We start from the raw sequence: 12,001 nt of genomic DNA on the forward strand, positions 1-12,001 counted from the left end.
AACATATTGACAATAAATATAAATAATAATCAAATATCAATTTGATAATTAATTTATATTTATAGATCATAAGTGGTATCTAGTGACACATCATGATCACTTAAATGTTTGAGAGTCAATTAAAGAATCTGACAAAGCCTTTCAGTGATAAGTCTATCAATGCAATGCGGTCCTTTCATCAAATATCTCGGATATGTCATGAAGCATGACTTAGTATTTACTTATGACATTCCATATTAGTTCTCATAATTCATGACTAATCTTATGAATTTAGAAAACTAAGTTTTCTTAAATTCATCATACTTTGGCCAAAGACAAATTAATCTAGAATTGAGAACAAATGAAATACATCCCTTCATATTACTTGAGGTGATAAATCCTTTCTTGACCACTTATTCACCTTCGTATGCTTCATAGAATACCCAAAATCACCTTATATTAGGCATCTGGTCTCCTCTAGATCGTATGGGTGAAATCAAATTATGTCATTCCCCATACAAGATGACATGGTGTCTCAAGTTCAAAGACTAGTTGCACAACTATCACACGAGAACATATTCTACAGACACTCGAGTGAAATACCGAATGAAATTCTCATAGTGAGTCATGTTTAGTGAACTTTTTCTTTAACAAATACCCATATGTTATCCTCAAATATCTCATATACTTCAATCTATAAAATTGATTGCTTACTTCCCAAGTAAGGAGGTTTAACATATATCAATCTTTGAGCATTATCAATGCCCTGTCTTAATAATATAATGACTAGGAACAATTTTAGGAGTATGGCTTTGATGCATAGTGATCTCATAATTATAACTACTTTACAATTCTCTTGCAAGGTATTTATACTCTATGGACTTCATCCAAGTAGTGCATAATAACTCCTTATTATTGCACTAACATGAAGGAAAAACTCTATCACATATAGGTATGCAATTAAGTATGTATTAAATGACAATATATATTTCTTGACCAATCCAATTGTCGCAAGGGCATTTACTAATAGATGAATCCTCAATTGATTATCCACATGTCTTCACATGCCTTCACATGCTTTATGTTATACATAATATCCATCTTTTACGAGTATCAAAGTTAAATGATTTACACATAAGACAACCTAATGATCTCAAGTCTAATGATCACTTACATGAATGTTACATGAGAATTTTTTCATAGGCACTTGAGTGATAATACTGAATGGAATTCTTATGATGGATCAAATTTAGTACACTTGTTCATGTAACAAGTATCCACATGTTAGCTCACATATCTTTATATTCTTAATTCTCATGACATCGATTGCTTACTTCATAAGAAAAAAACAGAACATTGCACCAATCTCTCATCATTATCAATATTCAACTCTTGATAAAACATTGACTAGGAATTTTTAGAAATATATGCTTTGGTGCAACAAGAATTTAAAAAATATAACACTTTATAATTCCTTTTGCAAAGCATATATATAATTTCATGAATTTTATTTCATCTAGTCAACTATATATAAGTCATATTAAAACGAAGAATACCTTTCATTAAATATAAATACTTAAAATAAAAAATATATATCTGTACAATCAACCGATTGATTTGTAAGGTGGGCATATGTCATCAAAATTTTCATCTAAAGGTGGAATGGTTAAAGGAGTTGTCGCCACCTAGATTTTTTATGGTGGTTAGGAACTAAAACAGATAATTCCCTGGCAAAGGACCTAGCTTTTTTTAAGGCAACTAGAACTACTTATAGTCAAATTTGGTCAAATCAATTAAAAAGGGAAGTCTAATTTCCAAGTTTGAAATTATTTTTAAAAAATAGAAAAATTATTTAATTTTCAATGACAATTACAAATAATAGCTCTTTGAAAATTTGCACAAATTTATTTTTAAAATACAATCATTTTGGATCTAGTGCCTGTCATCAATTAGGCAAATTTGATATGTAGATGGGTCAAGTTTGACAAATTCCTTTAATGTAGAACAATTTGATAAAAATTTTTCTTGCAAATTTTGTAAAAGAATTTTTAATCTAAAAATTTAACCCAAGGTCTATTTTCTTCTAAGAATATTTTTAAATCAAAATCATTTGAAAATGATAAAAAATACAATATTTTACTAGAATAGTACATTATGAAAATGATTTGAGAACAACTTAAAGAGATTTTCTACCATACACCCGTAATGATGTGTTATTGGAAAGTATGAAATCTTATTTTGTCAAACATTTTCTGAGAATTTTACAAAACCAGTAGAGAAAGAGATTTGAGAAATAAATTACTGAGAGTAAGGTGCTTTGTAGCCAATAGTAAACTCAAAGGAAAAACCTTGCAAATTTTCTGTTGAACTACTTCATTTCTTAAAGTCCTTCAATATTTGATTTCCAAGAAAAATATGCAATCGTCGCTCAATTGCTCTTGAGACGATCATTTGTTTGACAAGGTAAGTAGTTAGGTGTCTACAACCCTTATTGATTCATATGATCAATTGGTGCGATTACATATAGTTGCAATACCACCATTGGCAACACATTAGGTTTTGGCTCTACCTACTCCAATGCTATTAATTTGCAAGATCACATATGTTTCATGAACCTCCAAAGACTTATTGCCTATGAAACATCTATTAAAATTGTCTATGAATTTTCATATTTTAAGTCCTAGGGTTTTTGATAAACATACTAGAATTAAGTAAAAGAGTTCAAGAGAGAGAAATTTTACGAACATAATTGAGAAAATCTCTTTAAGTTGATTTTTACTAGTGTATATGTGCCTATTTTATATAGCAAAAAGTTTAGTGTCATTTGTACCATTAAATTCGAGACCATTTGACTTGACCTATACTCAAACAAAACCCCGGGAAGTAGGGCTCTGCAAACGGATAGTTTGGTTAATTAACCGAACTCCTATATTAAACTAACCGAAATCGAACCGAAGTAAAAAAGTAACCAAACCAACCGAAATCAAACTAACTCGGTTAGTTCGGTTAGGTTACCAAAAACCGAACTTAATAATTTTTTTATTCAAAATAAAAATTATTTACTTTCATTAATAACCTGTACATTTGCAAAAGAAAGCAAAACAAAAGAATTGCTAATAATGTTATTTACTCTCTTTCGACACCTTCTCTTTACTCCCAAATGGGGCTTGTATGACAAAATATATGAAACAAAGGTAGAGTTAACTTTAATAGAGACACAAAAATTCATGATCACAAGAAAAATTGATGTGACATTGGCTCGTCAGTGCCAATGAATCTGTCCAGTTGATGAAACTATAGCAGGACCCCAAAGGCATTAAGCACAAAATAAGAGCTGTAACGCCTAAAACCAAAGGACCCCAACCCTGAAAAGCACCACAGCCACAGGAAGCAAAACAGAATAAAGTTGGGTTGAAGCACAGCACAACTCCAGGCCCCAATACCCTAAGCAGTAAACAGCCCAACGACATTAACATGTTATTTTAGCAAGTTAAGCGAAAATAATTGAGTTTAATTTTCAATATACATAAATAATAACACTAAAAGGCACCTGATGCAAAGCAAAATGTTAAAGCATGAAACCAAAAATAGATCGAAGTGAGTGCTTAAACCCGAAAAGTAAGCTAAAAGAGCAATTTCACAAAAAAAAAAAAAGGAAAAGAAAAGAAAACAAATCAATTCAACAAACGGGGTTTCGTGAAATCATCTAATTTCTTGATGAAGTTGCAGAGAAGACGCCAAGAGAGGGGATTAGGGGAGAGTCTGGATTGCAGTCGGCAGAAGCATGAATCACGAAACATGAATATTTGCGGAAAGAAGAGGAGATCGAGAAGATGATTCGTTTGGGGTCCCACGATATCATCGAATTTCTTGATGAAGTTGTAGAGAAGAGGCTAAGAGGGGGGACTGAGGGACGAGGGGAGAGTTTGGACGGCAGTCGACAGAACCAGGAATCACCGAATCAGAAAGGGCGAGAAGTTGAGAATGGAGACGGGAGCTAGTGAGTCACGGGACAGCGAAAAGGCAGAAAGGTTAAACGGCTGGGGAACTGAGAATCTGAGATTGGGTATAGGTTTAGGAATTTTTTAGGGAAAATCTCCAAAATACCATTGTTTGTATTCGGTTAGTTCGGTTTAAAATTTTTTTAACCGAAATCGAATCGCAAAAATTACACTAACTGAATTCCTCTAACCGAATTAACCGAACCGAAAAAACCGAACTCATTTCGAATTGGTTCGGTTATTCGGTTATTCGGTTATTCGGTTATGTGTGTATATGCTCACCCCTATCGGGAAGACCTCCGCTGCAAGAGAAGAGGAATTAAGGATGGAAGAGTAAGTGGGCTTACAAAGTTGGGTTTCGGCCATTGGCCCATCTCATAGGATTATGCACACGATGGGACACGAACGTATCTAGAAAGTTTAAAAGAAAATGAAATGTTGCAAGTGTTCTGGAGAGTTCCACAAGCAGAACAATCGGACAAATGAAAACATAACAAGAGATCCTACGGTCCAGATTCAGTGGAACCTTCGGGACCTCAAACAGAAATGGTATTTTGGTCCTAGTATTTATTTATTTTAGAATAATATAAGTAAGTAGGACTCTCATACGAACGAGGGACGTCGTAAGCTCTAAAGTTTTAACCTAACATTTTCCAAACCAAGACTCAGATAGCAGCAGCGCCCAGACAGCCAGTCTTTCTTATCCAAAACCCTTGTAAACCCTAATCCTACTCATTTTCCTTTCTTTCGGTAAAGCTCTCTCTTTCCACTTCTAATCTTGCTTCATCTCAAGCTTTTCTTTTGGGACTTGTATGGATTTCTGTCCGTTTCTTGTGTGTGTGTGTTTTTTCCTTCTTTTTCTTGTTTTTGTTATGCGATTGAAGAAGTCATATTGTGAAATATATGTAACTGTGTTCGGATAAATGGGTTCATTTATAGATGTACTTGCTAACTGAAAGGCTAAAGCTTGGATGGTTATGAAGTTTCTTGTTGCAGAGGCTGGTCTCCCTTTTTGTTAGCTTAGCTGTAATTGACATAGTTTGTTCTGCACTAAATTATGTTGGAGCCAGCAATCGTTCAATTGCAGTGTGAATATTCGTTGTTGAAAGATGGGCTATGTTCCTGAATGAATGGTGGTAGTAACTAGTAAAAGATTGTTGGGAGATGGAGCTTAATTTACAACAATAAAATGATGATAGTAATAAGTATATGGCTGTTCATATATGGAGCTATGTTCTTTAATGTACAAGAAGGTTGTTGATAGATGGAGCTTTTGTTCAGAATACATTCGTTGTTGTGAATATCAGTGTTCCTTTCTCTGAGCTTGCTACTATATTACGAATCAGTACCATGTTATCCGCTGTGTGAATCTCTCTTTTATCTCTGGAAAATGGGGGTCATTTACATTGTCATTTGATTCTTAGAACTCTTTGTTAATTGATTCATTAATTTACATTTGAGATAGCTTTGATTCCAAGACCATGATGTTGAATATTTTCAGCTTAAAGGAGTAGATGGCCTCCACTTTCACAGCCATGTCTTCAGTTGGTTCATTTGTTGCTCCAAATGGTCGTGTCATGGATAAGAAACTTGCATCTTCTTCAAACAGATTGTCCTCTTTTGCTTCCATTTCATCAACTGCTTTTGGTATGAGACAGAATGTTGTTCTTAGGAGAACACGACTGCCCAAGATTTCTGCAGCGAAAGAGCTACATTTCAACAAGGATGGCTCAGCTATAAAGAAATTGCAAGTGAGTTTTTGTTTCAAATGATGAGTGTCTGGCTAGTGTTCAATCAGAATCAGAGCCTTTGTAGGTTTGCTCAATCTTACTTTCTGTTCTTTTGTTGTAGACCGGTGTAAACAAACTTGCTGATCTGGTTGGGGTCACTCTTGGACCAAAAGGCAGAAATGTTGTTCTAGAAAGCAAATATGGCTCCCCGAAAATTGTTAATGATGGTGTGACAGTGGCCAAGGAGGTATGCCCTTGCTCTTAACCAGCTATTGAAGTTGAAATTAGAATTGGTTGTGTAATGTCTGTTTCACTTCTAGCTTCAGACATAAGGTTATGTATTTCACTTGGAATGTTTAGTTTTTTGTGTCAGAACATCTAGATCTTTTTCATTTCCAATTTTTATAGAAGAATCTAGTGTCAACCTTATCTTGTAATTTATGTTAACGCTGAGTGTAGTTTAGGCAATCCAACTTTCTGAAGTATACAGCTGCATCAATTTCCAGAAGACCTTCCATAATCTATATCTTCAGCTGTCATTGTCTTTGTTGTAATTCTGTAACTGCTAGTTCGAAATATCAAACAGAATCACTCTTTTCCTTATTGCTTATCCATTATTAATTGAATGTTTTGCCTGTATTAATTTCAAGGTTGAGTTGGAGGATCCAGTTGAGAACATTGGTGCTAAGTTAGTAAGACAGGCAGCTGCTAAGACAAATGACCTGGCTGGTGATGGAACGACAACATCAGTTGTTCTCGCGCAAGGTCTGATTGCTGAAGGTGTCAAGGTTTGTGCATTTATCTTTATAACATTATGTTTGGGTATATGGAAAGCAGTGTAATTTTGGTCATTGTCATGCTATTTCTAGTAATTGCTTAGTACAATTATTATTCAGGTCGTGGCGGCTGGTGCAAACCCGGTCTTAATCACCAGAGGCATTGAGAAGACCTCAAAGGCTTTAGTATCTGAGCTTAAGGCTATCTCAAAGGAGGTAATTTTAATGGTCACCGAGTGTTATTTTGTTGTCTGGATTTTACTATTGAAAGGGACTATAATGACTGTGCTATGGGACTGCAGGTTGAAGACAGTGAACTTGCAGATGTGGCAGCTGTTAGTGCTGGAAACAACTATGAAGTAGGGAATATGATTGCTGAGGCCATGAGTAAAGTGGGTCGAAAGGGTGTGGTTACCCTTGAGGAGGGGAAAAGTGCTGAAAATAGTCTTTATGTTGTTGAAGGAATGCAATTTGATCGGGGTTATATTTCACCTTATTTTGTGACTGATGGTGAGAAAATGGCAGTAGAATATGAGAACTGCAAGGTATATGTTCTAATCATGAGGCAAAAGTTTTCATTCTGATAAAAAACCCTTTCCTACATTGAATGTTGACAATTGTGTTTTGTATTCTGGTTGCAGTTGCTACTTGTTGATAAGAAAATAACAAATGCAAGAGATCTTATCAACATCCTGGAAGATGCTATTAAAAGTGGGTATCCAATTTTGATAATTGCAGAAGATATTGAACAGGAAGCCTTAGCAACGCTGGTTGTGAACAAGCTTAGAGGGGCTCTGAAGATTGCTGCGCTCAAAGCTCCTGGCTTTGGAGAGCGCAAGAGCCAGTACCTTGATGACATAGCTATTCTTACTGGTGGTAAGCAGAAGTCTGTATTTTTCATTTGCTACTGTTTAAATATTATTTTTAGTTTTGTGGTCTCTGATTTTCCTGTGCAATGCATCATTCTTAAGCTTCTCTCTCTCTCTTGCATGCATGCATACTTGCATTTATGCACAGCACAAGCACGCCACTCATGCACAAATGTGCACTCACACATCTGAGTCCAATTTATGAGAGATCTCTCTACCATTTGTGTACAGGTACTGTTATCAGAGATGAGGTTGGGCTTTCCTTGGACAAAGCTGGCAGTGAGGTCCTCGGCCATGCTTCGAAGGTGGTGCTTACCAAGGATACAACAACCATTGTGGGTGATGGAAGCACCCAGGGAGCTGTAAACAAACGAGTTGCGCAGATCAGAAATCTTATTGAGGTTGTCTTTTACTGCATGCTTATATGTATTTGTTTATACAAGTCTTTCTTTCGGTCTTCTTGCAATGCCTATGACATTATTACTTTACTGCAGGCTGCAGAACAAGACTATGAGAAGGAAAAACTTAATGAAAGGATTGCCAAATTGTCTGGTGGTGTAGCTGTGATACAGGTAACTTTTAGTTGGTTGAAGGAACATGCTATTCAGTTTATCTAAAATGAAATCTGATATGTGATATCATATTTAATCTATCCCTAATTTTGATGTGCTTTTGAAATTTTAAAGGTTGGAGCTCAAACTGAAACAGAGCTTAAAGAAAAGAAATTGAGAGTTGAAGATGCTCTTAATGCAACTAAGGTAATGCACTCATACCTTGCCATGATGGTCTTATGTTGTAATGATGTCGTTCAAAATCATTAAAAGTGCTTGATTTCATTGATTTTCAGGCAGCAGTTGAGGAAGGTATTGTTGTTGGTGGTGGATGTACTTTGCTAAGACTTGCTTCTGAGGTGGATTCTATTAAGGATTCCCTTGATAATGATGAAGAAAAGGTAAGCCTTGTTTTGACAACTTAAAAGAGGCTTGAAATATTTATTAGATTTCTAAAATGTTTTCGACCAGATATTCAGCTGTTTAAAAGGTGCCTTTCTCACTTAAATATCTTGATGGACAATAGGTTGGAGCAGATATTGTCAAACGAGCCTTGAGTTACCCTCTAAAACTGATTGCTAAGAATGCTGGTGTTAATGGAAGTGTGGTGAGCGAGAAGGTATAAAATATGGTTGTTCAAGTTTCAATGAGCAGATCCAGTTTGTGTGTTGTTTTCTAACTGCAGTCGTTTTTGCTTATTTTATTTATTTATTTGCAGGTGCTCTCCAGTGATAACCCTAAGTATGGATACAATGCTGCCACTGGAAAATATGAGGATCTTATGGCTGCAGGAATTATCGATCCAACCAAGGTTAGTTCCTTGTTTAGCTCTACATCTGCTTTTTTTTTTTTTTAATATACTCCCCCATTTAAAATTGAATGTTCACCTTTCAAATAATATAAAGTTGTAAAGAAATGTGATATTTTGTCTCAATTCCCTACTTTACAACTTTTAACGTATAAATGTAATAAAAGCTTGTGGGACTCACCTAAAGTTAGTATTTAAGGTTAGTATTTTAATAAATGACCATATTGAAAGTACACATTTTGAAACATCTTAAAAAAATAAGATGGACAATTGCTTTGAAATGGAGAGATTATATTTTACTCTTCCAAATTTTCGAAGTGTTTTTGGTAGGTGTAAGTGTACAGGTGATTGGTAGGCTGCCCAAGCTTGTGAAACTTTTGTTTTCACATGAAGTTTCGAATTTGAAGAAATGATAAAATGATGTTTTTATTCTCTAGAAGAATTTATAATACGACCTTCCCTAATCAAAATTTGTGCAACCTTTTGTCTTTTTTTAATGTTATACGAAGAGCTAGTAGAACTTGATCCGACTTGCGAAGCCTTTCTAACTTTTTGCTTGAAATTGTCTCGGCCCAATCTGATTTGACTCGTAAAAGTCTACAATCCTGACACAAAAAGACTTGAATAGAAATTAACCCAAGTCTAAAGTGGCCAAAATTTGACTTCACCCAAACGTAAACCTAGCCTTTTCAACTGCTTGAAACCTAAATTATACATAGTACTTTTCGAGTATTATATCATAATTTAATTTGAAAGATCTATGGATATAATACTATATATTATTATTAAAAATAAATTGAATTAAACTCAATTTAAATTAATTTAAAATGGTCGTCAACTCTAGCAAGAATGGATTGAAACTTGAAATGACCCCTGCTTGATATGGTCCATACCTGAAGTGATCCTTATTCCATATCATTCGGAAGTTAAATAAATCTATCCGAAATATAACGTAACTTGAACTAAACTTGATTAAGTCCAATTGCCACCTCTTGTTACATTCAATGATTAGGTTTGTAGTCTGAGATAAGCACTATTATGCTCAAATTTTAGCAAATTAAACTGCCAATTTCTCTCTGTTCATCTTTGAGGGTTTTCTAAATGGACTTTCTCTATTCTAGTTTTGCTTAATTGTTTCTTGGATATCTAATTCTAATTGGATAATTTATCTACCAATAAAATATGTATAATTATATTCAAAACATATGTTGCTGTTTTGGCCTTCAATATTAAATTTCAGGCTTTGTCCAATTACTTGTATATTAAACCAAGTTTAGTTAAGAATTATGCTGTCAAGTTCGGTTACTATAGAAAACTGAGAAATGTTTAAATTTTTTTGCTTAATTTAGGTGGTCAGATGTTGCTTGGAGCATGCATCCTCAGTGGCTAAGACATTCTTGATGTCCGATTGTGTGGTTGTCGAGATAAAGGAACCTGAGCCTGTGCCTGCTGGCAATCCCATGGATACTTCAGGTATGCACTTGAGAATTTAAAATATTGGAAATGCAACACTTTCTTGCTGTTTTCTGTTGTACATGTTATAGCTACTAAACATGTTGGGCCCTTGATTCTGTCAGGATATGGCTACTAAAGCAGATATGGGAAGGAAAGCGAATAAGTTATTCAGTCTCCAGGGTACCCAAAATTGATCATGGTTGAGAGTAGAGTGCTTATTTTCTTTGTAAATCACTTGGCAACACGGGAGAAACCTTAGTATTCTGGTGAGATAGCTTGCTGGAGTAGAAACTGATTTGTGCACTTCAGTATGCAATTGCAACAATTTTGAACATCTTTTTAGGGTAACCGAGTCTTGTGTTATTCCCTTGCAAATTATAAGATAACAAAGTAGGATAATGGGTCAATCCAATAACATTCACTACATCAGCATATTATTCTTTGCGTCTACAGGCCATAAACCACTTTTAAGTCACAGAGGACAAGAAGAAAAAGAGAGAGGGTAGTCACAGGCGGATAACCGAAAGAAAAATTAAAAAGGAAACTTGAGCTATGTGAATTAATTATTGCTTTTCAAATTAAATTTAAAATTTTTGGGAATTCGTGTAATTATCAGAAAGTTAAAAGGAAAAATTTTATATTAAGTTTAAATTTATAGAGTAAAAATTTATAAGGTTGATTTAATATATATTTATATATGTGAATATAACTGTTTTTGAGTCATTGTATAAAGTTAACTCGCATATATATATATATATATCTACGATTATATTTAGAGCAAACACCGAAGGGTTTCCTTACTCGACACTTGGTAATATTGCCTGAAGGAAGAAAGTTCTAAAAGGGCTTCCTTCTTTCTATGTGGTTATTAGTATTTTTTTCTTAGTTTTTCAACATTTATTGTTAAATATCAAGTCATATTTAATACATATTAAAATAGCAATTGAAATGCAATTATCATTTATTTGCATTGGAAGTTAAAAAAATTTGAATCTAACTATTTACGGTAAGGAAAAATATATAAATGTCAATTATTGAATCAAATTATATAATATAATTTTTTTATTAAATTAAACTATATAGTTGTTATTTACAAAAGTTTAATTTTAATTTTTCTAAATCTTAAATTTTAAAAAATAAGTTTTTTTATATTTAAATGTACTCTTTATTTTGTACTTTTTAAAATAAAAAAAAAACTAACTAATAAAATAACAATGTAAAGGAACTTAAATATATCCATTAATATAACTTTAGTGTCTATTCGCAAACATGGCAAAATGGAGAAATAAGAAAAAGATAGAAATGATGGACTCATATATAGTATTGTTAAGGTATATATATGCTCTTAGATAGTGTTTGAAATAAGGAAAGTATAAGCATATTTTCTATAATGTATCTAATTAAATTATATTGTAATGATTATTTTGCAATAAACTATTGTCATGTAAGATTACACTGAATCACATTATAGCCAATGAATCACATTACAGTCAATGAATGTAATATGATTGCAATCTAAAATCAATATAATTAGATTGCATTGCACTCTGTAATATTTTTAAAGATAATTTTATCTTTTAATTTTATTATTTTGTTAAAAATATTTTATGATGTTATAATTTATTTGTTTTTTAGATTTCAATGATATTTTTTTATTATTCTCAGTAATCATACTCACTATCAATAAAATTTATATGATCTTTTAAAAGAAAAAAATTAAAATAAAATATATAATATAAAAAATTTATTAAAAAAAATAAAAATAACATATATGACATTAAAAATATATTTAAAAGATGATAGTATATAAAAATTAATAATAAAAAGTAAAA

At 33.1% G+C, this 12,001-nt stretch overlaps 1 protein-coding gene across 1 annotated transcript; it reads left to right on the forward strand.

Annotated features, from left to right (window-relative positions):
- The first annotated feature begins 4,588 nt into the window (after positions 1-4,588).
- Positions 4,589-10,517, forward strand: LOC18589532 (chaperonin 60 subunit beta 2, chloroplastic). Its single transcript, XM_018127969.2, has 15 exons — positions 4,589-4,730; positions 5,482-5,731; positions 5,832-5,957; positions 6,361-6,498; positions 6,607-6,702; positions 6,789-7,031; positions 7,128-7,362; positions 7,587-7,756; positions 7,850-7,927; positions 8,042-8,113; positions 8,203-8,307; positions 8,433-8,525; positions 8,625-8,717; positions 10,064-10,187; positions 10,292-10,517. The coding sequence occupies exons 2-15, from the start codon at positions 5,495-5,497 to the stop codon at positions 10,303-10,305; spliced, it is 1,824 nt and encodes a 607-aa protein (XP_017983458.2). The 5' UTR covers positions 4,589-4,730; positions 5,482-5,494; the 3' UTR covers positions 10,306-10,517.
- The last annotated feature ends 1,484 nt before the right edge of the window (positions 10,518-12,001 follow it).

This window comes from Theobroma cacao, chromosome 9 (genome assembly GCF_053813885.1).
Source record: "Theobroma cacao isolate CCN51 chromosome 9, ASM5381388v1, whole genome shotgun sequence".
In the NCBI taxonomy this organism is placed as follows: domain Eukaryota; kingdom Viridiplantae; phylum Streptophyta; class Magnoliopsida; order Malvales; family Malvaceae; genus Theobroma; species Theobroma cacao.